We start from the raw sequence: 27,932 nt of genomic DNA on the forward strand, positions 1-27,932 counted from the left end.
CTAGTTTATTTATTGACTAGAATGTAGAGTTAGATTTGAATCATCTTAATTTATGTGCGGACGTCTTGCTGGATGTAAAGACGGGCCATCTAACATAACTGAAAACCAGTGAAGTGCAGAGATAGCCCTCCAGGGACGAAGGAACTAGACAAATGAAAAAATGCTGAAATAAAACCATTTTGCTCTTACGAATAAAATAATAGATCTTTAGTTTAATTCTGTTACTTTTTAATTCAATTTTGATTATAAAAACAACCACACACTAAAGTTACGCTTGCTTTTCTAAGCATGTCCCATACCTCTTCTTCCTTACGTCATCACTTGTGGTTGATTAGACGGTTTGCGTAAATTTGGTCCGCTTTGTAGTATTTTTACGAGCGGATTTTTTTTTTTTTTTGTATCTGTCTTGGATTTTTTCCCCGCACTGGGCATTATACAAATATTATCACAGCCTGGACAGACTAGTTTGTAAATACCGCTGTTATCATAAGGATTATCATTAGTTTTGGTATGTTTCCACATTCCGTTTTCCAATATTTGTTGGTCCTAAACGCAGATTTAGGCCTAGTTTTTTTTTGTAAAACTTGCGTAATTTGCACGGCATGTTTCCGAAGTAAAAGTGGTGAATATGTTTGTTATTGTTTTGCCAATGTTTGTTTGTATTTTGTAATTTATTATTACTCTTGGTTCGTTTTTGATGAAAGACGGAAACCGCTCAAGATAAAAATAAAGATACAATCGTGCCGCAGCGGATATAATCACAGTTACATTATCCAGCCCTGTAGACCTGAACTACATTTGAAAATTATAATAATTCACAAAATGTAACTTAACGTCACTTACTTAACAAAGAGGCAATTACCCTCCAAGTTCTTGTACTTTTATGATCCACTCATTTTCATAGAAAATAAATAAAAGGTAGTTTACTTGAATTCATTCGTAAAAACTTTACACAACAGTGATATCAATCGATGGTTTGGAGAAAAAAATGTTGTATAGAATTTTCCAGTTCAAAGAAAACAGAATAGGACTTCGTTAATCTTGGAAACGTAAATTTGTTCATCATAAATTACATAAACCTAAACCAGAATTGCTAAAGCCTGCCCCTAATTTGCAATTTTTTGAAATGTTAAAAAGTGATTTTAACGTCTTGTTCAATGATTGTAAAGAAGCAAAAAGCTGAAAATGTGAGAATATTTCTAGATTAGATTTTTGCTTATATCAGAAAACAAGTTTGACAAAACAAAATCGGCTGTGTGATGTATATTCGATGGATTATTCAAACAAAATATCCAGTATATTGCGGGGAATTTCACTAAGAGATAAATTTTAAAGAAAGAGATTAAAAAAGAAGAAGAATTTAAGAAAAACACGTTTCAGAATACAAAATGTATATTATATTTTCTATTTATTATAATCATTATTCAAACAAAAATTTTATGCCTAAAGAAATGATTAGGCCCAAAAATTCTTTTAACAAAAAAAAATATATATCAACTAAATTTAAACAATAATGACTAGCTTTTAATTATTGTAAAATTAAAAACAAAAAATCTGATTTAAAAAATGTTAATAAAGACCATCATTTTATGTTTATATTATTTTCTTTTTGGTTGGTTAGTATAATAAGTATTTATTAGTTCTTTATATTTTATAGTTCTTATTTAAAATCACTTTTTTTTTATACTAATGTAAAATTTATTATTAAATTAATTGGTATAAAAAACGAACAAGAAAACAAACTTTTACATCTCACAAAAAAAAATTTATTTACATTTGATTCTTTTCTTTCTTTTTGGAAGAACTGACACAATAGTTTCGGTTTTTTCCTGATTTTCCCCCTTTTTTGTAATATATATTATATATATTGTACATTTACATATAATATATATAATTAAAAATGAAATAAAATTATTGACACATGAAAAATATTTTTATATTTATATTAAATTTATCGTTTATATAAATTCTAAATATATACCGCTTTAATGAGCATTAAATCAAATGCTACCATCAAGAGACCTACCTGGTACAAAAAAATTTATTAAAATTTAAGAATGTCATTTACCTCTTCTTTGCAACCCTCTTAATTTTCACAAAGTTAATTTTTTTCACATCCCCCTATATAAATATAAAATTGTTTTTCCTTTCCTTTTTCTATATACCCAAAAAATATTATGACTCATATCATATTTAAATTTAGGAAATGTCAAAATACAATAAATAGATTATTAACTAATGTCTATTTACATGTCACAATCACACTTCTACTACACATTATAGAAAAAAAAAACTATTAATAAAATCTAATTACAAACAAAAATATATTCAAAAATAAAAGTTATTCACAATAAACTTATAAATTATTAAAAAAAAAAATGATTTGAGTCTTAATATTTAGATTTTGTTTAGTTAGAAAAACAAATTCAAATTGAGATTGCACTTTTAGTAATTATATGTACATGATAACTATTACTTTTTGGTTTATAACTTTAAAAAAAAGAAGTAAAAAATAATAATAGTAATAAATTTTGTTTTTAGTATACAAGTATTTATTTTAAATTAAAATTGCTTGTTAGTTGCCATTTTTAGTTAGCTGGCGAACTGCTCATATAGCCGGGCGAAGGTGATTCTGATTTCTCTGGCACGGTTGTTATTACTGGACATAGACTTTTGTTCTGCAATGAATTTAAAAATTAAAAGGAAAAATTAAAAAAATTTAAAAATGTTTTTTAAAAGGACCGGCTTTAGATTGAATTTCATATTTCAAGGAAGGGAACGGTTAGTTAGCAAATTGTGCAAAACTGTATGAACATGATCATGATCTTTAATAAGCAAAGGACTTTGAATCATAATATATTGTCGTAATACGTTAAAATATAATTGTAGAATACTGTGCACTCCTCGTAGTGTACTTACAGTATAAACAAAACTATTTTTAGAGATTTGACATAAACGAACTTACTTTTACTTATTCATTCTTACCATCATCTGTTCAAGACTCATTTTACCATTGGTGCTCTAATATCCATCATACAGTCATAGTGGGTGGGTGCGGAGAAGTGGAAATGTGATTGCATTCCAATCACTAGATAGCTACAGAAGGGCCCTCTGCTGACTTTTAAGAGATCCGAAGGAGATGATTCGAATAAACAAACAACTTGTAGAATTGGAATAAATACTATGTGTAAACAATATGAGATGCCAGGAGCTATCGAGCGGTTAGACGCACGATTCGCAAAGCTTAGAAGTATAGTCTGATTCTGTGTTCCATTCCCAGTCTAGGCCTTAAATTGTATTAGTTAATTAAGAGATTTAAAGTACAAACAAAATTATTTTTAGTGATCAGACTTAATCGAATTTATTATACTTACAGAACTTACTCTTACTTATTCATTCTCACCATCATCTGTTCAAGACTCATTTTACCATTGGTGCTCTAAATATCATACAGTCATAGTGGGTGGGTGCGGAGAAGTGGAAACTTGTCTTTTATCCCTAGTGTGATTGCATTCCAATCACTGGACAGAAGGGCCTCTGCTGACTTTTAAGAGATCCGAAGGAGATGATTCGAATAAACAATTTGTGAAATTGGGGAATAAATACTATGTGTAAACAATATGTGGTGCCAGAGCCACCGAGCGGTTAGACGCACGATTCGCAAAGCTAAGAAGTATTGTCTGATTCTGGGTTCCATTCCCAGTCTAGGCCTTAAATTTTATTAGTTAATTAAGAGATTTAAGTCAACTATGTTAGCTATACGCTCCCGTCCAGGACAGATGATCGCTGTAGTTACGACGTAAAACCCATCAAAAGATAAATAAACTTTATGTTTCCTTGTTACAGCAAAATAAAGATTCAAGATAGTTTTAGTGTATTTATTAATTGCCCCTTCAAGTTAAGACCCTTAACAGATAATAATTTAATTATTTATTTAATACTCACCTTAACATCATCCAAAATATATCTATCGATTTTATGGTATTCTTTTCCTGAACGTGGCCTTAAAGTTGTGGCTGCCACTCTACCTAACCTAAGAACATGAAAATTGTACGATTAATCTGGTAATCTGGCTGTAAATTAGCATTATAGCAAATAATTTGCAATCTGGGAAGCTGATTTCTTCTTAAAAAGGGATTTTTTTTAGACATGTGACTTAGTGATAGCAATCTGCATTAAATAAACTTGGAAGATACTTACCTAAGACTATCTGGTGTATCAGAGGAACTATGTGAAGACATGGAGAGTGTCTCTATGTAGTCAGACATGTCGGAAGTACCGCTTGATGTACTACGGGAATCAATATAGGGTACCACAATTGCTCCATCACCATTAGGACTGGAATATTCTGTAACATAAAAAAAGTTATATACAGTATAGTTTTTAAATTACGCGTTTTTCTGTAATGAACATTTATTAAAACAATTGAAAGGCTGGAAGAAATAAAAAAAAGTATGTTGTACATATTGTGCGATGACTAAGCACAGTAATTCAGCCAGAATTACTTTTCGGAAGAGTGGTAGAAATTAAAAGCAATACTATTTTCATGTTTAAACTACTCATTTCATTGAAGACGCAATTAACACAATTAATTAATGATTGTTGATAAAAATATAATTACAAAATTTAAGCCATAAAATAAACATCAATTGAAGAAAGATTATTGCCAATCTAAGTTCGAAAGCTTGGCAAAAAAATTGATACAAAAAATTATGATTGAAATTGACAATGATCTCTATTCCTTTTGGACTAATGGATCAATAACCAAAAAAAGATAAACAATATTCTACAATAATTTACTTCACGCTGACAGCTCCAAATGGGGAGCTGAGGTGTACAGCCGCTAAATTGAGATATTATATTTCGGTAAACCTAGCAAAACTTGTCACTGTCTTTCAGACAGATATTAATTGACAAAGGAGATTTGAAATACATTTTGAATAGTCTAGAGGATTGCTCTTGCGGACACTCTCTAATAAAAGTTTTGTTTCAAAAATGGTTAATCGATATTTTTTCCGTTTTTTTTTTTATCTTTGAAAGCATTTTAAGTGTTCACTAAAATAGTCGGAATTACCTTTAGGCTCTCTCTTGCCATGACAAATAGGAATTTCCGCTTCTGCAGAAGAGGACTTGGCTGGCACTTTAACTCTAGGAAACTGGAATGATAATTCCTTTAATGGATCGGACGATTTAGATCTCCTAGGCAATGAGGCGTGCAAACAGGAATCACCATGGCCGGCAGACACCAATGCAGCCTGTGTCAGCAGATGTCTTCTGCTAGACATGGACGTGGTCAAAGGAAGTTCAAATTCGGCAAAATCGCCCGTTGTTCTTGTTCTCAAGGAACCAGTGGATACACCAGAATCATTGGATGAAGAGGAATCTCTGTTGGTGGATGGCGGTTTACAGGGTACTGAAGATGATCGTCGTACTGGGACTGGACAAGAGTCTTGTGATACGGATTCCACTATTGAACGTAAACTGTCGGCTTGATCGGGACCTTCTGTCTGAGCTGCTGAACCTACAGTCTCTTGGCTGCATCGTAAAGTTACATCGTCATCCTCGTACCTGTAAGGATTCATTTTTTATTTGTTTTCACTTAAATAATAATACAAGCTCACAAAACCCAAAAATAACACAAATGAAAGAAAACCCACCTAGTTGAATCAGCTGAACTAGATCTCTTTCGACATACCATTGGATGCCTTCTCAAATACGGACTGGAATTGGCCGACTGTGGATGATTAACGCCAAGCATGGCTGAACCAGGCACTCTCATTTCAGAATCTGATCTTCTTGAACGATCTGCGAGAGAAGGGATGCTGGCGGCTCGATCGCTCAATCCTTTACTTAATCTGTTCTTCAGAAGTTCGGGTTTTTGGGCTGGATGCATCGGTAGATAGCCGGGGAATTTATTTGTCTAAAAATACAAATCAAAATTAAAATTCAATATATAAAATAGATTCTCAATTCCGGTCACGCAATTTTGTTCAATCATGAAATTCTGGCAACATAATTAAGTCTTACTAATATTATATACCGTAATACCGTAAAATGCCATGAAACTAAACTTTAGAGTTTGATGTAATTTTGTATTTATTAATTATACAACTATTATAACGGAGTTCTTAAATCTAATCAATTGTGGAAAAGTAAGTGTAAATTACATTGGAACCCCTAGCCCTAGATAAAGCAAAATCTGCTTAAAAAATGACAACGAACGTCGCAGAAGACCCTTGAAGGACAGGAGGGTTTGCACTCGAAAAAGAAATTCAGGTTTCCGAGGATTAGACAGACCATTCGCCATTCGCGAGTGCACTGAATAAGTAGAACACAAACTGTAATAATCACCAATTAAGTTGGGAAGATATTGTAGTTTAAAATTCTTACAAAATCAACAAAATCCTTGTTTCGCTAGGGACCACATTTAATATGTAGTTTGCCAGAAGCGAAATGGTTAAATTGCTAACAGATAGCTTTTTAACCCTAAAAAGATATTATCCAGTAACTTTATATTTTTAACGATTGTAATGTTTTGTGTAGATTTCATTCGCGAGAGTGGAATCGCTAGGTGGGCCGAAACGTAGAGAAAAAGGTAAAATAAAATCTAATAATGTCAAAGGAGATCTATTTACTTTCATTTAAGAAAACGAACTCTTGAAAGCTAGAACTAAAAGATTTGTTCAAACATTAAAACGATGCTTTAGAGGCGTGCCAAATATAGATCAACATGTAAGTAATTTGAAAGGGAATATAATGAATTAATGGAAGCAGCCTAAGCAGTCTAAAATCATGGCAACCCACAGAAATCTAACCGACGACGTAAGTCGAAAAGGCCCACATAAATTTCGGCCATACAGCTTCCCCAAATCCACCTGAGCGGCGACTTCGAATAGAAGTAATGTATAAACGCAGTTGCAAGAAAATGGTAGAAGTCTTTTTCCAAAAAAAAAAATCGCCCAAAAAGTGAAAAATCAATTTAGAATAGTAGTATTTACGTTTATTTAATTTAGATCAAAAACTCCATTTATAGGTTTATAGGTCTCCTTGGTTATAGGAAGTAGCCAATTTAGAAAATTTTATATGATCACAACATTTCCTCTCAAGATAGGATAAAGAAACTGTGGTCCAGGTCAACTTACTTGTTTCTCACTTGGTTCCATCATTAGATAATCATCTGATGCATTAACCGCAACATCTTGGCACGCATGTCCACATTTATTACAAAACTTAACACCATTCTTGTCCGTAGAGAAGGCCGGCAGGATATCATCTCTTGTGACGAGACCAGCTCTTTGTAATACATCTTTGGAATTCTCATAATGTTCCAGTGATTGAGCAAAGTCTAAGTTTTCATAATTCACCTGCATAAACAGGAAACCTTTAGCTTTTTCAAGATTCTGTGGTAATAATACCCACATATTGGTTTAAAAAAAAATCTTTAAATTATTAACACTGCTTGAATAAGACTAACGTGAGTATCAGCGGATTGTCCAGGACGTGGCTGACTGTCTATGGCCGCCGGATCAATATTGACATAATTACAACTGCCAGTTTCATCAGATTGATTACAACAATCGTCATCCACTTCACCAATTTCCTCTAATTGTTTCTCTTCTTTACTTCCGTTTTCTTCTTCTTTTCGGTACTTAGCTTTCTTAGATTTATCTACAGTCGCATAAATTGCAAGCTCCCCACATTTATTGACTACCGGCATTTTACCTTCGCCACTTAATTTGACCTGGAAAATGACCACAATTTTTATTACAATTTGAAATTGAAAGAAAAGATCTTTTAAAGAAAAAATGTATGACATAAATACGAGAAAAATAAATTTTTAAAAATACGATGTGAACACTGAACACAATTTAGAACTTTCTCTTACAATCTCAAGGTTCTAACTTATATATTTTAGTTGTTTTCTTCGTCGCAGCACGTTAAGATTATTTCAACCTTGACCAGTTTAAAAAATTAACTAAGCACAAAACCTAAAGACCTCTTAATACGAGGTTTTATTAAATTTATTCAGCATTTTTACAAAGATGTTTTCCGATTCATTAACATTTTAAATAACACACAAACATCATGTAATCTCTCGTCGTAGATTATATTTCTACCCATTACCTCGGTTCATATCGTTTATTTACAGATGGGCCCAAAATTAACAATGAACTCCGAAGTGCTGTATATGATCCGATTCGAAACTAGTTTACAATAATTAAATTAGAAGATGAGGTGTCTATACAGTAGAGCTAAATGCTATTTTAACGGCTTTAAAATATATTTATTCGTTGTCGGAGAAAAAATATACCATTATTAGTGACAGCCAGAGTGCGTTGTGTAAATTATCACATATACACAACCAGTCTACTACAGGAATGAATCACATTATCGCAGAGATTGTAGAAATTATAGACAGCTTTAAAGAAAAATGGGGTCTGCGTTAAATTTTTGTGGATAAGGGGTCCACTGGTATCAAAGTGGATGAAATTGTGGACAGCCTTGCAAGAGAAACCAACAATAGTGGAGAAATGGCTGGTTATAAATTACCACAGACCGACAATAATGGTAAAAAGGTTAGATTCTATAAAACCATGATACATCAGTTACCCAGACAACCATGGTTTAAGGAAACTGTCACAAATAAATGGGTGGTTATGACAATAAGCAGGCTGAGAGCGAACCAAGCGCTGTGTGCGGATCGTATCTTCACAGGATCAACAAGAGGTCCTCTCCCTCTTTGTGTAGATTGCAATGAGAGTGGAGGATTTCAAACTTAATATAATGATATGTCCACGTTATGTAGTAGAAAGGAAACGAATGTTGGGCGACTTATACAGGTATTTAGATGCACCCTTTTGCTACGAAGACATAATATTCTCCACCAACATCTATATGCTTTAATCTGTAGTAGAACTAGCAAAGAAATATGAGTGCATTTAAAAGTTTTACCCTTTTAGAATGAATGCAATAAAATGATTAGATTAAGTTTACGTGATTTTAACTTAGACTAAGCTATAAGGATGGCAGGAATATAGAGTAACTGATCCATCCATTAATTGTAAGTTTGTATGTAAATAGTTGAATATAGTAGAGGGATGAATGAGTGAAGCGAATGTATTTATAAGTAAGAATGGAGAGTGAGTGATATTCTAGTGATAAAAGAATGGTCTACCCATGTGTATATGTGTATATATTGATGTAGAAATAGTTGTGCTTATGTATTTGAATAAGTGTTAGTAAGCACCTAGATGATGCTGGCTGTACGGCAAAAGCCAATGCCAAAAGGAAAAAAAATCTAACTCTTGTTAGTAAGTATAGTGCAAGACTGAAACATAAGTGAAATCGAATACTATACACCAAGATGATTAATTCTGCTTGAATGAATGATGGATGGAGGTCAAAACTGGTCAGGGATGCAATAAACATGCGTCCGTACTACGGATAAACAATGTTAAAGTTATTTTCAAACCTTATGCAAATGAACAGAGGTATTTTCAATTCCATTGCCACGTCTACAGTATGGAAGGTTAATCCAATTTGAAGGCCAACAGATAAGCCTTCGACAGGGACAGGCCGCAAGCCCATCATCCACCACTACCCTGGTATGATGATGATGTGCTGTTGCTGTTGGTTGAACAGCTTGATTCCAAACTACTCCTTGTGCAGTGTAGGCCGCCGGCCGATCATAGTGACTATTTGCCGCTATACATTCTCGCAAGCTTTTCGGTGTATCGTAGTATTCATCAACCACATTCGTACTACATCTTGATACCACTGTCATACTTCGCTCACAGCGCATCTTTTCTTCCTGCGAATTGGAATCACCATTATTCATAATCTTGATAGAATATATTAATTAATATTGTAAAACCAAAAACAAAACAAAAAAAAACAAATTTCGTAAACTTACCTGAGGGAAAATAGTTTTAGGCACATCATAATTTCCGTAAGTTTGTTGAGGTAGAGGCATTGGAGGTTTCTTACAGTGCCTAGTATTTGTATTTGCATTAATTTTACCCTGTTGGTCAGGTTTTGGGGGCCTAGGTGGGCCATCACATTCGCACGGTGATTGTCCTCGACAACTCCTACAATAAGACCTGAGTATGAAACTAGTAACGATTGCAATGAAATATTTTTTAAAAAATGATTTCACTCAAGAACTCAATTTGTATGATTTCATTTATTTCACACAATCAGTAGTAAGTAGTGTACTATCCGTAATACAGCTTCAAACATTAATTCCACTAATCAGCTGTTGCTAATGTTGTAAAATATCAGCTGTAATTCATTTTAACAACTGAACAATAAATTTTAAATATTAAAAGTAAACAAATAATAAAAAGATAAAATACTTTCTATTAAAAACAAAAAAATCTATTTGTTTAATATTACCAAATTCATTTCTTGACTTCAATCAAATTGAGTGTTTATGAAATTATCAATTAATTATTATTCATGCAATTATCTTTCTTAGGTACTTTTTGGATATAGCCCACTCGTACAATTATGTATAAAGCGGACAAGGTAATCGTTTCATCAACTCAAAATTATCGGCACAAGTTGCTATTAACGTTGAAAAGTTTCAAAATATCTTCTGAAGATAAATAAGGACGAATATCTTTTTGCGAGAATGGAGAATTGTCTTTGTTCTCAACTTTTCCAGCAACCCAACCTAGTTTTCTTTAGAAATAAGAAATTTTTGGGAAATAATATCTGAGCTTGTATCCATTATAACATGTATCTTTTCTTTAATTTTGATGGAATTTTTTCTTCTTTGTTAAAAGATTAGAACGTCTAGAAACATTCCAGATATTACAAATAACTATTCTGAGGAAGTTGCGTTTTTGTTTAGTATCTAGGTCACCAAATGAGACAAGCCTTATATATCAAGCACTTCGAATCTAACACTTTGAAGACACTTCAAATCAAACAATAAATATTTAATGAATTACCAAGAATCGTTCGCTGTTATCCTTGGTACACAATAATCAGATCCACTGTCTTGAGATGAGACTGAGATGGCGCTACAGTTCATCACGCCTGTACTATTCGGAGGCCCTCCAGATGATCTCACTGCAATTAGACAATTGTATTTCACAATCAAAACTAATTAAAGCACTTAATAGTAATTAGAATATACAATAGGCAAAAAAAGTATTTGCACACCCTGTTATTTTAAGGTTTCATATACAAAAAATTCGCTTTTTTACCCAAATTACGTTTATTTAACTTCTTAAATCAAACACTATAAGATGATAAATATAAATATGCAAAAGAGTCAAATAAATTAAGTATAAACAACATAATGTTATATTATACTGCAAAAAAAGTATTTGCACAGCTGTAATTTGGGATCTCTTGACATGTAAATAAAACAAATGCCCTAACAAAAGAGGATTAACGTCACCTTTGATACTGTCTATACTCTCTTTACTAGATTCATTAGTTTTAATTGTGTTTTCAACTAGTGCATTGAGATGGCTCCAAAATCTAGAAAAATTCCTGTGAGTGTGAGACAGGAAGTGCTTATATTACATCGTGCTGGAAACAGTAATAGAGAAATCGGAAATAAAGTAAATTTATCGTTTTCAACAGTGAGGTATATCATTGAAAGAGGAACAACAGAAAATAAGCAGCGAACAGGTCGACCAAGAGCCTTAAATGAACGGGAGAGGAGGAAGGTCGTCAAAGACGCGCTGAGGAAACCAACTCACAGCGCTCAAAAACTTGCGCATGACCTGGCGTCTTGTTCAGGAAAGACGGTTACACCTCAAACAATAAGAAACTTCGTTCACAATAAAGGTATACGAGGCAGGCGACCCTTAAAAAAGCCATATATTAGTGAGGTTAATAGGAAAAAACATCTTGAGTTCGCCAAAGAATTTGTTAAAAAACCTATAGAATCTCGGGAAAAAATTATTTTTTTCTGATGGAAGCAAGATTGAGGTTTTTAAACCACAAAATATAATAACAATCTGGAGAAGAAATAATACTGGTTTGAATACAAAAAATATATTAAAAACTGTTAAGCATGGAGGAGGAAATATCTTGGTTTGGGGAAGTATGGCTTATTCTGGGGTGGGTAATTTAGAGGTTATTGAGGGCATAATGACAGCTCGGTCTTAGGTGGAGGTGTTGCGAGGCAACTCGAAGGCAAGTGCTGTAAAATTAGGTTTGGAGAACGATTTTCATTTCCAGCAGGATAACCATCCAGAACATACGGCCAACATTACAAAAGAATGGCTTCTTTATAATGCCCCAAGAAGATTACTGACCCCACCTCAATCACCAGACCTCAACCCAATTGAAAATCTGTGGCATATTCTGGACAGGAAAGTCCGCCAGACCTCTATTACAAGTAAGGAGCACTTAAGACAGGTGTTAGTTGATTCCTGGAACAATTTATCAGATAAGGTGACAAGAAACTTAGTTGAATCAATGGTAAGGCGTTACAAGCCGTAATTGGAGCTAAAGGGATGCACACTAAATATTAAGGACAAAGTTATGATTGGTTATGGGTCAACCAAATTAGTTTTTGCAATGTTTAACTAGGTGTGCAAATACTTTTTTTGCAGTATAAAATAACATTATGTTCTTTATACTTAATTTATTTGACTCTTTTGCATATTTATATTTATCATCTTATAGTGTTTGATTTAAGAAGTTAAATAAACGTAATTTGGGTAAAAAAGCGAATTTTTTTTTATATGAAAACTTAAAATAACAGGGTGTGCAAATACTTTTTTTGCCTATTGTATATATATTCCAACTGTGTGCAAAAAAATCTTTGTATTGTGTTTAAAGTGCGGAAATTTCTTTGCAAAATGAACTCACTTTTCGCACTGAATTCAATAATCTTGATTAAAAGTAGTCCCTTTTTACACAAATCTATTTTGTTCAATTCGAATACTTCTATAGAAGTACTACGCACAATAATAGGGTCATTGATAAATTACTCTCGTACAAACCTCTCTGAGAACTGTATTGCTCAGTGCAGAATGAATCATTTTTCTGAAATAATACTTATGTACGGAAAAGGTTTGTTTTGTCTTTATAAATGGAATAAAAATATAAATGTATCTACGTTTACTTCAACAATCACAAATAATGACTGTTATTTTCATGCGGCTATCTCAAGTTGAAGAAAGATACACTGTCCAATAGATCAGAAAGTTAAAAGTGGTCCTATTGTTGCAGCATAACGGCATAACTCTTCTGGAGGGTCAATAAATTTTATTTAAAGTAGACATTTAGTTAACCTATTCGTTCACAGACGGCTGTGAATGACTAAAAATGTACTGTGGAACGTGAAATGTAATGCGGAATATGTAACGCACAGAGAGAATCAACTTGCTGGACTTCGTGATATGTAATGCATGGAATGAACAAGTCATAACTAGGCCATAACAACGTATTAAAGTTTACTAAATCTTTATTGTAGTAATAATTAATAATAATAATTATTACGATTTCAACAATTTTTATGAAAAAATAGTTATTTTAAAGTTCTTAAGAAAAAATATCGTGCGTGGCTATAAATATATTGCACGGAAACGTTCTTTAACACTAGCCTTCGGTTTGAGAAGCAAATTTTCACACTCATCAGAAAAGAATCACTTTCAACATTAGACACACAAATAACTTACCATGGCAATTGTTGGGATTGTCCATAACCCATGCTGGACTGAAGCCTGCACCAGGGGTATTTGCAGCTGTAGAAGAACGTGACATAGCTCCTAGTTTACTAATGCAACTAGCGCATCTTCCAAGTCCAGGTTCTACTGTCCAACTTCCACATTCCTGCAAGGAAAAAACCAATCAATCATAGAGGCAACAAAAAATAACACGCCATTAAAACCACAACATAGAACTCTATAAACCAACTTAAAACTAACCGGAGTATGATTGTCATGAAAGTCACCAACTGAAGCTGTATCGCCAAAATCTGAAGCATCTGTTCTCGTTTCTGAAGATGGCCATACTCCGTCGATTTCATCTGCGTTCATCACCGACCTACATACTGACGCTGTTTCACCGGACATTTCTATACAACTTCGTTGACATAATGACATGGTGTCACCGGCTACGGAGCTCAAACGTGTACTACATTTCCTTGGTGAATCTAGACCTGAGAAAAGAAAAACAATTCAATAACTGATGGAAACCTTTTTACAAATAAAAACTTTAAAAAAATATTAATTGATTAACAAAAGTTACGATGCTGAAAGATAATGTAATTACACAATAAAATTATATTTACTTTTTAATTCTTAGTTTTAATCCAGCAACCCACTCTCAAAAAATCCCCTATGTTATGACTACCTTTACTGAAAAGTCAGTTACCTACTTTTTCACTATTTCCATTCTTCGCCACTTCGTTAACAGAAGCAACGATTAATATTATTAGCACTAATATGAATAATGATTTTTCTGAGAAAGCACTTAAATAAAATTGATAACTGTTTATCCAAACAAAAAATTAAGTAATGGTCATTTTCGAGAAAGTATAAAAAACTTAAATATCTTTTCATTAAAGAGGTAGTTTAGATAGATAGATTTTGAACTAAACTGTACTGTTCTGGATGATAATTTAACAAAATGTAAAATATGAATTATCTGAGAGTTTCCATTAATGAATCATAAAATCCACAGACAATCCGACAGAAGAATTAGATATTTAAAAAAATCAACGGTAAATAAGCTTGGGAATATTTCATCAAAAATAATGTACACATTTTTGTGTCAATAAAACACAAATTTCAAGTACAAGTGAATACATATGTTAGGTATTATACAATATTATTTAGTAAAGTTTAGGATAGAATTATTTAGAGTAGGTTACCGTGGATAGTAGGCTATTACAGTAAGGATGCTGACCAGTGTTAATTTCAAGTTTGTATTAACTGGGAGTGAGTGCAAGAAACTATTCATAGAGAGCGCTTTTGTTTCATGTTATGCAAATGTGTCTGTAAAGTTATACAATCTTGCGAATGGAGAGAGAGAGAAAGCAATTTGTGTTGTATATTTGGAAACTGGCGTAGATGGGTAACAGAGAACGGGGAAAGAGAAGGAACACGTCACCACTACGATGTCATCTTTGTTGCACACATACAATCCAACCAGCAACACGACACTATTTAGTATGACAACAAATTGCCGTCCCTTTTCACAATGTAACTGAAGATAACTAAAGTTATCTACACACTATTATCTACTAGATTTTCTAATGCATTAAGAGTACAGCAACTACTCCAACTGATGTCCACTCAAATCCTGAATAAAGTTCGTTACTTGTCTATGATTATACTTGTGCTTGCAAATTTATTTTCAAAGAAATTAGTAGGTCCTAGACAATTTTTCATAATTTACTATTAAAATAGAATGTCCCAAAGATGTGGGAGGAACACAAACGTGGTCATTGTCCTCCCCTTTCCAAAAAAAGATGGGTAAACACAAGACCTATCCCTGTTCCCCCTCCCCCCAGTTATTTTGCTAGCTTAAGATTGAGTTTCTTCATCTAGAAATCGGGTATTGTCCACTCAAGGTATTTTAACCTTATGTGATGATTCTCTTCTTGCTAGTGCTTACCACGACATATTTAGCACATCAATACTTTTGAAGGAAATCAGAACATGTTGGCAGGGCAGTAACTTGGAGCCTATGGAGCATGTACACTTTGATGTAGTGGTTATAAGAGCGGGCTATGAAATGGAAGATCCTCAGTTGCGATCCCGTTTATAGCTGCTACTTTTTAGTTATTGATTAAGGATTGATAGAATACCTCCACTTTGGCAGTTAAACGTTTCACTTTGAAGGGATAAACAACAGGTTTAAGAGGAACTGACGAATATTGAGCGATTAAAAAGTAAAGAGATCTTTGACTTGCTATGAGAGCATGAATAGGCTACCTATTCTGAAGGGCTTACTAATGGTCTATGCCGACTCGATGGACACTTAAAGAAATTGACCTAGAATGAGATAGCCTCTGTAGATGATGACGACGGTTGTGATTCCTCAGCAAGTGTAGTGAGAGATAGTAACGTAAGCGAAGTCGAAATCTCTACACCAAATTGATTTATTCTACCTCTGAAGTTGGATGTAAGTCCAAAACCGGTCTGGGATTTTATAAACAAGCGAACAACGAAGGATAAAAATCAAACATATCCATTACAGCTGTTTATTTCTTTCGCCCATAGTTTACTTGAAATCCATAAACTAACCAGACATATTCCTGGACGCAGGACGCCTCCTAGATGCCATTTTACCCTCTGAAGCTGCCTGTAAAGTTTTGGTGATCTCTTCACCTTGATCCGTGACGAACACGTACAGCCCTTCACCTTTACCACATCTGGAGCCGCCCTCGAAACAAAACCTTGATTCCACCACTCCATATCTCCTGCAAAACAGGAATAAATTAAATCAATCATATAATTTTTAGAAAAAGTAGTTTTTCTTATTAATCTTAAGATAATATGAAAAATAAATACCTAAGTTTAGATATTTCCCAAATGCCAACCAATCTTGGTGGTACACCCAAAGTTAAACAAAACCTGTATTCCTGTATGTGCAACCTGGCTGGCCCTGGTGCGATTTTGGCTTTCTGTGGAGCTGAAGATATCTGCACCAAGAACTGTTGATCTGTAATGTACAAAATAAAGTTTTACAAACATTCCTTTCTTACTTCATTTTTAAAAAAATCAGAATCTTTCAAAATACGTGGGAAAATGATATAAATTTAGTGAACACTCCAAAAAAAATTTCATTTAAGTTTTTCATAAAGACGTAGTTCTACAAAACTCAGAATATGGACATCATAACATCATTTTTATTTTATTTTTTTAAAAAGAACATTAAGATCTTAACGTAAAAAGGAGCGTGGATTGAAGTATTTTAGATTTTAATAACTGAATTCTTAGGGGTGCATTTAGTTAAACCGCACAGCTCTACTCCATTAGAAAGAATTGTTAGCCTCAAAATTGCAAAACAAAATTATGATTACACCTTCCAGGAGCGACTTATTGTCAGAAAAATTAGGTCTGCGGACGGAGGAGTAACTACGTACATCCTTTACACACATTTCTTCAGACAAATAGAAGTAGCCACGCTCGAACCTGGAACGAGGGGTCTGCGACGCAAAAATGCGCGCTCATAATCACAAATTAAAACTTCCATACAGAAGATACTTTTTACTGAGATAAGGACATTATAGTTCTTATGTTACCCACAATTGATACAATAATATAAATATTTGGATAGTACAGAATAATACATATTAAATAATATAATTCTCCATTGGGTAAACTAACCCAGGAAATAAGAAATAAAAACTCGAACACTTTTCTAATAATAGTAGTCGCAAGGTCTCATATATCGCGAGACTTGGTTATTGATTTATTCTATGGATAACCGTGTCCATTCCTTCTTTATAACTCTTTTTCTGAGAAGATGTTCAAAAGTGTTGAAGAAGTGATTCTCACAATTGAGATTATTTTTTACTTGTGATAACGAAGATGAATCTTAAAAAGTAAAGCAAGGACTTAGACAACTAATAATTGCAATATTCCCTCTCGAGCTAAGAAACAGTAAAAATTCTAACCAATAGATAACTTTTAAGCTAGAAAAATTAATAATTTTTTCCTTGACGTACCTTCACCTAAATTGTTGGCAATCTTCACCTGCCATTGTATGAGTCGTTCTCTGGTATCGAACGCTAGAACTACAGTCACATCTTGACATAATATTGCTATTGTGTTAGATTCTTTGTCTAAAGTAAACCCTGAAATTTAAAATTTCAAACTTATTTGTTTTTACTTTGTTTCAAAAGACTAGGATATAATTTGAAAAATAATTAAGAATTTAACCTGTTTCCACTCCAAGAAAGTGCTGTAAAGACAGCGACGCCTTTGTTTGACCCTGTTTATATCTGTCCTTGCTGTCCCTATACAGCTGTAAGTGCAGACAATCTGTAACAGAAAGAAATTAACAAATATTAATCAAGAAATCAGGAAATCGTATCAAATTAACAAAAAGAAAACTGATGATACTTAATGTAACAGTTGACGAACAGATTCAAAAACAAGATATGTAAATAATAATAAAAACAATTGCTATTTTTAATACTATCCGAATTTAATAATGGAGAACAAACTGTTTTTAATATAGAAAATAGGAAAGTTTTCACACAAAATATTGGATCAATTTGGCTGATCTTTTATCTTAAAAGATAAAAATTATTACTGTATTAGATAATGTAAACTGTAAACTCTTCAACGCATGTAAAACAATGGTTCAGAATAGCAGACTCTATTCCACATACAAACATTTTTGAATGGTAACTCGGAATTAGTATATTGTAACTTGGATTCCTCCCCAAATTACAACAACTCAACTGAGCAGATCTGCCGGATACAAATTAGACTAGCGATCTATGTTCAATAGTACACTTCCCATCCTCCCCAAATTACGTTTGATGTGTAACCTACGAGAGAGGGAGTGTAGAAGATATATTCCTTTATTAACGCTTGCCCACTTCTTAGTGAGTTTTGAAAAGTAGTCTTAGACTTCAAAGAATTCTTAGAATATCTGAATGACAACAATTGAACATTGCTGGTACAGCGTTGCAAATCAGCTTGAAGCCATAAACTACTTTCTGATTAATAATTGAACTACCAGCAACAGTAAATTCTTGCAATGTTATCAATTCTATTTACATATGAATTTAGAATTGTTTTGTATTAAAATAGTATCGATTTAAAAAAAGAATAGGTTACCTGCAATTGAATTGAACTCCGTATTGTATAGAGACATCAATACAAAGTAATTTAATATAATACGATTATTTTTTAAAAAGACTAACCATACGTTCTATCATTATCCCTTTGCATAACATAAACAGAAGGAAAGTGGAGAGATTAGTAGAGAAGAATTTACAGAAGAATGTGAAACAGAAAAAAACTTATGTAAAAATAATAGATACCAAGAAAACGAACCTTTTACTGGAAGTGGAAGTGGCAGATAAAGAGATAGAAGAAATTTCTTATTTCTAAGTCATGGTAAAATTGTTTTTATCAGAAGAGAAAATAATGTTTGATTTTGTTTACTTTTTTCTATTATAATGGTTTTCATTGTTTCGTCTGCATTTTAATTACATTATTAGAATTTCAATTGTGTTATTTTGCTTTGACTTTATTTTATTTATTTTGTTGAAAATAAAGATAGGAAAAAATGTTTAGTAACGAAATTAGTGAAAAAAAGGTTAAGCTGAAATAGATGTAACAGTACATCGTACTGTTTATAGATATCAATAAATATTAATTAAAAAAAACAACAAACATTTTTATAAAGAAAAATAACACTTTCTACCATTAAACACTGACACAACATTACTTGAAGTTTATCTCTACCTGTTCGTCATTTGAAGGCATAATGTGCTATGTTAATATTACCACTTTCTTTCCACAATATTGTAATTTTTCTTTTGATTGCCATTTTCTATTTTCTTATCTATTAATCATTTATATTGTTTTTTGTAATAATGCATAAATCTCGGTTTGATGACAACTCCGCAGACGAATATCTTCTCTCTCTAAAGGCTATGAGCAATAAATCGATCGATTATTTCAAGTATTTTATCTACATTTTTTGTAAAATAAAAGGAAAAATAAAGGCTATTATTAATACCAAATTTGTTGTGTCTAATGCCACCAACAATATAAAAGTCTGTATTTAGAAAAGTCTATCTTAAGACACATTAATGACACTTAAAATATCAATTTGGTTAAGACCATGTTTCTTGTTAGAGGTTAAGCTATTTGAATTAAATTATCGACCATGAAAGAGAGTCGGAAACATAATGTGCTGGTTCTGTAAAATTCATAATTTGATTCTAGTTTTTAATTTGGAATAAAGATAATTAAGTTATATTTTAATTTCAAAGGTTTACTTCAAAATTTCTTTTACTTACATGTATTTTATAGATTAATTCATTTAATTCTATTACGGATGGACGTTTCTTCACTGCAATTAATTAAAAAATCTCCCTCAAAGCATCCAGCGAACATCACGTATATTCTCATCTATCAAATGTGTAACCACTTCTGGGAAACTTCACATCGTCCTTCCAAGCCCCAGTTACTCACATTATATGCTACTTACACCCGCGCAGCTAATAAAACCTCTGCATAATTATTTTAATTTTTGTACAAGTCGCATAAAATCTTGGATTATGTTCAAGTAAGACAAATTGGCAGGCCTCGAAGGTTTTAGCACCCATAATACTAAGGTATGTTGAAAACATAGGGGATAAGATCTGAAATTCAGAAAATTCCTGAAGACTGAAAAAAAAAATGTATTAACATAACTCTTAAACCATTTTCTGTTTTGGGTTACACCTGACTAATCCTTATACAACTGTTTCTACCGGGCAGTTTTAATAACAAAGAGAAAAACATATTTCTACTAAAGTTAAAAGACTTACAAGGTAATTCTATATTTTGACTGATGCGAAAGTCCGTAATAAATCCGATATTAGCCAGAAAGTGAACAAATTATTAGTAAATGTTTTTAAAATGTACACACATGTTCGAGAGTTTTGAACAATTGTATGTTAAAGTTATACACTTGCTGCAGGCAGTTGTCTACATATTTCAGTAAGAGTTAGTTATTGCCTTCGGGTTAAGTACTAGAAAGGAAGTTACTTAGTCGACAGACAGGTAGGGTTCTTGTAAAGTTAAACTGTAGGGTCAGGTTTTAGTTTAGCGGCCCTTTAGTTGTGTTGCAACAGCTATCAACCCTAATTGATTTCAGACATCATTTCTACACTCAGGTGAAACCACCTTCCACTACAGGCAGTCTATCTCTTCTGACACGGTCGTTTCTGGTTCAAATGTTACTTTCTCAAAGCAAACAACTACACTGCTGTGCTCTGTGATGGCTATCTAATTTATATACTACATGAAATAAATATTTAATGCTCCTTCATCCAAAATAGATCGGTTGAGATAGGTCCCTCTGAAGGATAGGCCCTTTGGAAGGTTGCACAAATCTCTCCTCTCTGAACTCCTACTTCAATTCTCAACCGCCATTACTGGGGAAGTAAACCTACTTTGTAAAAGAGATTCCTCACCCTTTCATTAACCCCCTGGTTAGCACCATCTGGACTAGGAAGTTTAACAGATTATCTAAACTTGAAAGAGAAGGGAACAGCATGACCTCTTCATAGTATAATACTTCAAGGGTAACTTTGGAATTCAAATTTGTGTTAACCATATTCGCTTTCTGGTCAATTCTATACATATTATAGAGAGCAGTAAATGAGATCAGCGAGCCGTTCTAAAAGCCTGACTAAACAGAGACTTACAATGGTCGATCCAAGAATAAGTGAGTATTTAACATTTTAAAACTGAACTTTCCCACATTTTCATATTATGCTGCACAAGTTGTATACATTAAAATTTATGATAATTGGCCAAGGCGTAAAAGAAGCTTTACCTAGCTAAGGAGATAGCTTTTTATGTTAAATAAAAAAGTTGGGCTATTTTGAGGAAGAAAAACGTCGACCTATTTTAGATGATGACTTTCTTATACCCCTACCTGAGAATAGTGCGTCAAAGCGGATTTAGATTTTGAGCTTTCACTTTTGGGCGGAAATTCACGTTTTGAGAACTCCTGAATTTTTTTGAAGCAAGGGCGGAAATAATCGATAAATTGTAAAGAGCTAGGAGTTAATTTTTTTATTAGTGGATACCAAGTCAATGCGATACCCTTTCAAATAAGAAAGTTGATCAACTGACAAAACAAAGTAGCCGGTCACTTCAGCCACTTAACAACTGACTGCAGCTCATCTTATATCCAGAGTAACTTACATTGTACCAAAATAAATTAATTAATCTTAAGATTTCGTTTTTAGGCTGTTCAAAGTTCCGTTAAAAGATATTGGGCAGCGAATTACCTAAGGAGTACGTGTTGAACCACATGCACTGTAGGAATATTCCTGATATTTGAATCTGATCCTTTAACTGATTTTAGATGGAAACTTCTTTCCTTCTTATTTGCTTTCTATCCATCATAGCATGTTTTCCTTATTTCAGACCAATTTCGGGCTATCAACCATTATCAGAGATTGTAGGAGCCTCACTTCCATATACAAAGCTTGCCGACTAACTGAGTTAGGGAGGTTACACAGGTTGTACATACTCCAGAATATTAGTAACAAAAATGTACATATTTTTGTGGATTTTTTTTTTGTTTTGATTAAAAAAAATGTGTAAAACATCGATTGCATTTTTATATTGTTCAAATCAAATTTAGGATTTGTAAAGTTTGAATTGTATTTTACACGAGGGGGGCCCTAATTTTAACTGGCAACTTTTGGTAGCGTAAAAGTAATTTCTGCCAAACATTTATATTTAAATACTACGTAGAACATTATTTATTCATTTTAAGGCGCTTCAGCATCTCAGGTCATTGGCGCCCGGAGCTTCTTCCCGTGCGTAGTCGGTCTCCGGACAGGTTCTCTTGTTACAGACAACACTGTCCATCACCAGAAAGTGAGCTATAAGAAGCTCTTATGATGAGAAAATCTAAAGGCCTCTATCTGTATTCTAACCAGCGATTCCCGCGTGCAGTATTCGCTAACCATGGGCTAATCCCTCACATTGCAGAACATTATTGCACTTGACTTGAAACTTAAAGCTGTTCAATTCTCTTACTAATATCTTCGTAAAAAAAGTCACATTCAGCTTTAGAATAGTCCATCAATCACTGAGAGAAAGAGAGAGAATAAAAAGAAATCCATTAAATATTTTAAAAGAAATTTAATTGAAAGAAAACACAAGAGATTTATCTCGCTCCATTAAATTTCTAAATCTATAAAGTCAAAATGGATTTACAAGAAGAGTAGTGCACTAAAATGGATTAAAAGAAAATCATGCCAGAGATTGATAAATCATTGTGTTACAGCACTACTGTGCAGATGGTTGAATCATTACTTAATATATCTCGACCAGATGTTCATCTTTATTTCTATTATTGTTATCCATTATGGAACGATTGGACATTAGAGAAAAACTGAATGATTTTCAGTGATTTTAATAAAATAAAACAATGTATGTACTCAACTCTTTTGTTGGGGAATGACTGCGTGAGGGCTCTTTAAATAAACATCAACTTTTGTGTAAGTTTTCTGAAATGCTCTGATACCTTACTTTTTTTTTTATAAGTATACTAAAATTTGTCCTTTCTTCCTTATTTTCGAGACAGCGCTTTTAAGAATAATGTATCTCACTGTCACCCTCATTTGGGCGTTATCCTCGGGAGTTACAACGTTTTCAGGCTCCCTTGAACATGAAAAAGTGATTCACAAAATGTTTAAAATGATTTTAACTTAGTACACTCGCTAGTTATATTAAGTTTTTTTACTTGCATTTTTAACGATTTTCTTTTTGCTTTTTGTTTGCAGAACACTTCAATATTAAAGAAATAGAGAGTCAATGTACAGCCAAAAATTCCTAGTCAAAAGAATCATCTGTCTCTATGGCTCTATGTTGTCATCAAAATGTCACATTTGAACATGGACGAACTTATGCTTAAGTTCTTGTCTTGTTGGATTGGAACTTTTTCTCAAGGAAATAAGAGAAAATCATGCGTGTATCCATATAAGGTTTTTTCTAATTCAGAGGTCCACCAAATTGGAAAAATCTATACAATGATTAGCTGTAAGAAAAAGGAAAACTAGTTCAGTTCTAATCGTACGACCTATTCAAACCAACAACTTTCAGCAGAATACCTAACAGTTTTTGTGTTTATACAAATTAAATAACATTTATATTACAGTAAATGTATTTCCTTACAAATAAAAGCAATTTATTTTCACTTTTTTTTTCTTTTCACTTATTATGTGTTTCCTTTTGATAAAGATGAAAACCATACACGCTATTGAAAAGGCAAAGTTTCCATGTAATAAAAAGTGTTAAAAGACATTAAAAAAGAAGAGAGAATAAAGAAAACTGTAAGAAGTTAAAAAACATTAGAAATGTTGAAGGGAGAGAAAATCGACTCGCCGTCCTTAATAATGCTATCGCCCTCTTCCACAACTCTGACTTTGTGCTTGGGCCGCCGCAGACAGCACAGAGAGAGGCCCTTTTTAAAGGGAATAAAGAAATAACTTTCTCTTTAAACTTGTGGAATATGTAAAGAGAGCTTGAGAGAAGAGAGAAAAGAATTTTAAATTTGTTTATAACTTAATTACACCTTCAATTTTATTCTGGATCTTTACCAACAATTAGTGTTGTAATTTAAATAATTTACATTCATTCTTAATCGATATTTTGATTTTTAGTGCCACATGGGGATTAAATTCAAGTACATTCGGGTTTGTAAAAACAAAATTAATCTTCAGTAATTAAGAAAATATGTTTAAAATCCTTTTCTTCTAAATTATTTAATTTTCAGAAAATTCGGAAATCAACTTTCATTTATATCGGTAACCATTTACAAGCATTATTTTGAATCTGTTTGCAACTTGGTGAGATCCGTTGGGAACAAAAGAGTGCTTATTTACAAATTCATCACCCACTTTTCGTCTTTATGGTCAACAGAACTCTAGTCCAGAATCTTACAGAAAATCCAAGTTTGATATTTTAATTAATTTTCAATTGAAGAAGGCAAAAATCGTCATCAAGATTTCAGAAGAGGTGGCCTAGTCCACTTTTTTCCTGCAATAATTGCAAAACTTAAAATTAAACTGCATTTTTTTTTTAAACCAATATAAAACTTCTTGTAACACAATAAAATTTAATTGCTTTAAATTTAAAAACAACTAAAACGATACAAAAAATACGAGAAAAATAATTAAAACAATCTCTGAGAAAAAGAGGTGTCAAGTTCTTTTATTTTTTTTACAGTATTTTCACCTAAGTTCTAAAAACAAATAATCTTTATAACGGAACTGTAATCATGTAATTAAAGTTTTGGGCTTAGACCTGCAGGAGTAAAGCAGTATTCTCATTAGAAAAAGTTCCAACTTTTTCTTTCTTCCCTTTTAAGAGATTAGAAAGTCTGGCAAGCTTTTCTTCTTCGTAGCGTTGATAGCAAGGAGTAGAAAGAAGAGGGTGGTGGCCAGTTATTGAGAGTAAATCTCCCAAGAAAAAATAACAAAAAAAAAAAAAAATGGGGTTAAGGCTCAGGTTACAAATTATGGCAGAAGTAGAGATGAGGTTCATGGTTCACCCCATACCAAAGTAAGAAAAGTTTACCTTAGCATTATTAAAATTAAAAATAAAGCAAAGAAGAAAAAAGAAGAGGCCTCGAGCTATTTTAGGCTGTCTTATGTTACCGGCAAAGAACTGTATGAACTGTTCTGCATCGAAAATGTATCTAAAAGGATCTAATGTGAACGTTACACGAATTTCTATCGTATTACACATCGTTCTAAAATTTTATGAGTCCTAGGAACTACAAATAAGCCCTTTATGTAGTAGGGCTTGGAGTTTGACTTGTAAAATTCTGCATTCTTTAGCCCACAACTTGTAAAGAAAATTCCAATTTTTCACGAATCAATTTCCAATCTATTACCAAAAAAAACACTGCATCTAATTAAATTTTTGAGATACATTTATTGTTTTTGTTTAAAGTGAATCAAAACTCAGCAAAATCGATTACCAGAAAAACTGAGAATTAAATTCCACATAGAAGTAAGCCCAGAAACAGATCTAACCAAACGTGTTAATAATGATATCAATCAGAGTAATGTCAAAATCACCCAGAATTAAGGACAGAAAGTTGAAGACAATATTTATATAAAAAGAATTCACAAGAATGAATACTAAATTTATACAGAACTTATATATACGCTATTTACGTATGTATTATATTTAGATATAATGCATGTTAACAGCCATTGCGACTACTATTCCAGGAACACAATAAATGTGCACATCCCTTAAAAACAGTTCCGAGCACAAACTCTACAAGAATGGGTATACACACATCTGGCTCATATTATACTGCAAAAAAGGCGAACGTGGCACCAGATGTTCCAACTTGAAGAGAAAATAAAAAATGGTGAAGATACACGGACTCTCCAGTGCGAATAGGAAGAACGCAAAGCGCGTTCTAGGGGGTGATGGGCCAACATACAATGATAAAGAAAGAAAATAAAAGCTTGTCTTGAAGAAGTAGTAGAATTTTCCGAACGGAATTATACTGAAGACGAATAGATGAGGAAGAGAAAAACAAGGGGCAACAACAGAAATGAAGAGAGAGAGAGAGAGAGAGAGAAAAAAAGGAAATAAGACAAAATGAAAAATGATACCTCTGTGGAAAAGTATAGTCGGCCGCCGGAAGTATTCTTGAAATGTAAAAATGGCTAAAAATAGGGGAGGTGTTAATTTTGACAGGAAGAAGGAACAAGCGTTATCTTGAATGAAGTATCGTCAATGCTACTTAAATTTAAAGAAAATACAAAAATCTGGAGCGAAAGAAAAACACATAGTTTTCAGAAAAAAGAAAAAAAAACCTGGGTAATTTTGGAACATTAATTTTACACAGGTATAATTCATAAAACCAGCACTGTTAGAGGGTTACCTAACCCTACGCTCTCTCAGAACAACCCTAAAATGAATTTTCATGGAATAAGTTACAAAAAAAAAGGTTATAAACTTGGGTGAAAGTAGTTAGCGCTCTAAATTTAAAGCTATCACCTAAAGTCGCTTTCAAGAACATTACGGAAAATTAGAAAGAAAAAGCCATACAAGGTAATTTGCAGCAGATCTCGCTACTTACTTTTATTTACCATGCTACTAGCAAATAATGAATGAAATGAAAAGTAGTTCTTTAAAAAGTTTCCAAACAACAATAGAGAGACGAATGTATCTTTGAAGTATAATGATATTAAGAAAAAAAATGAAAACAAAAACTATCTAAAACATTACTATTCTGACCAAGAAATACCATCAACGTTCGCTAACTTGTGTGAAAGCTGAATACAGGAAAAGAAAAGTGGAAATTGGAGGGGAAAAAAAGGCTACCAAAGATAACCAAAGATTTTATGGGACTGGTTACTTACCTTAAAGACAGAAAAATAACAATAATAAATAGTCTAATGCATAGGACAATACCTAGCCCGCAATCACTCAAGGTACCCAGAAGACCGAAAGAATTCAGCAACCACAAACTGAAGCATCCTAAGCTCTTCTACCATCAGCCTAATTCGATCAAAGATCCTGAACCTAGCCTCCTCACACCATAAAAATTATGTGATAAAATGGATGGCAGTTTCTTCCACCATTTCACAATCTCTACAAAAAAGATTCAAGGCAAGAGTCTCTCTCTTAGTACAAGAATGTCGGAAATAGGTCCACGATAGATCCACACAATATCACAACTCTGGAGTGGGTTCACAGGTGAGGGTAACTAGTCTGAATTCCCCTTCCTCCTAGTCTACTATCCTCGTAACTAGAGATTTCATTAATAGATGTAGAACAATCAAATCCACTCTCAGTATTCAACCTTTACACTCAATCACCTTTGTGAGTCAGTCTACAACTAGAAAATTCCAGAATTCAACATTCTGATCATTGCCACGACTCCGTTCTTTCTCACAATTTATATTTATGTTACCTACTTATTATTCTTATTAATCCAAATTTAAACTGGTTAGATCGGTTATGATAATGTATAAAATTAAGCAGTATGGTTAGCAATAAGTTTCATATTATACAGTAATTTACCTTAGTTCTTATTCTCTTAATTATATAATCGTTTATATACAAAATTTTCCTTGTTTTTCTATTCATACATACGCATATTTGTATATTGGTAATTGTACGTTAAGCTCCGTCTGAAAAAACAGGTGATTACATATTTTTATTCTCCAATTAGTGCACTATATTAAAATGTAGTACAATGGTGGTAACTCCACGATTATCTTT

At 32.9% G+C, this 27,932-nt stretch overlaps 1 protein-coding gene across 9 annotated transcripts in view; it reads right to left on the minus strand.

Moving 5' to 3' along the window:
* Nucleotides 1–1,374: 1,374 nt before the first annotated feature.
* Nucleotides 1,375–27,932, minus strand: part of LOC141457915 (uncharacterized) — a 301,526-nt gene continuing 274,968 nt past the window's right edge. Inside the window, exons 3-20 of one of the 9 annotated variants that reach the window (XM_074135311.1) lie at nt 27,732–27,841; nt 24,578–24,716; nt 17,865–17,966; nt 17,651–17,779; nt 16,491–16,641; nt 16,224–16,399; nt 13,899–14,131; nt 13,650–13,803; nt 10,956–11,076; nt 9,914–10,100; nt 9,473–9,811; nt 7,475–7,741; nt 7,143–7,364; nt 5,658–5,920; nt 5,075–5,568; nt 4,201–4,348; nt 3,946–4,033; nt 1,375–2,678 (exon numbers count right to left, since the gene is read on the minus strand). In XM_074135311.1, the coding sequence (XP_073991412.1) occupies nt 2,589–2,678; nt 3,946–4,033; nt 4,201–4,348; nt 5,075–5,568; nt 5,658–5,920; nt 7,143–7,364; nt 7,475–7,741; nt 9,473–9,811; nt 9,914–10,100; nt 10,956–11,076; nt 13,650–13,803; nt 13,899–14,131; nt 16,224–16,263 (2,646 nt within the window). In that variant the 5' untranslated portion in view covers nt 16,264–16,399; nt 16,491–16,641; nt 17,651–17,779; ... (1 more) ...; nt 24,578–24,716; nt 27,732–27,841 and the 3' untranslated portion in view covers nt 1,375–2,588. Of the gene's footprint in view, nt 2,679–3,945; nt 4,034–4,200; nt 4,349–5,074; nt 5,569–5,657; nt 5,921–7,142; nt 7,365–7,474; nt 7,742–9,472; nt 9,812–9,913; nt 10,101–10,955; nt 11,077–13,649; nt 13,804–13,898; nt 14,132–16,223; nt 16,400–16,490; nt 16,642–17,650; nt 17,780–17,864; nt 17,967–18,773; nt 18,880–18,992; nt 19,084–19,103; nt 19,309–19,365; nt 19,596–19,683; nt 19,867–21,952; nt 22,181–24,577; nt 24,717–27,731; nt 27,842–27,932 lie in introns of those variants that run through there. The other 8 variants (XM_074135313.1, XM_074135312.1, XM_074135306.1 and 5 more) reach the window with 8 other exon arrangements.

Source organism: Rhodnius prolixus, unplaced genomic scaffold (assembly GCF_049639745.1).
Source record: "Rhodnius prolixus isolate KJV_2025 unplaced genomic scaffold, Rpr scaffold_5, whole genome shotgun sequence".
Lineage (NCBI taxonomy): Eukaryota > Metazoa > Arthropoda > Insecta > Hemiptera > Reduviidae > Rhodnius > Rhodnius prolixus.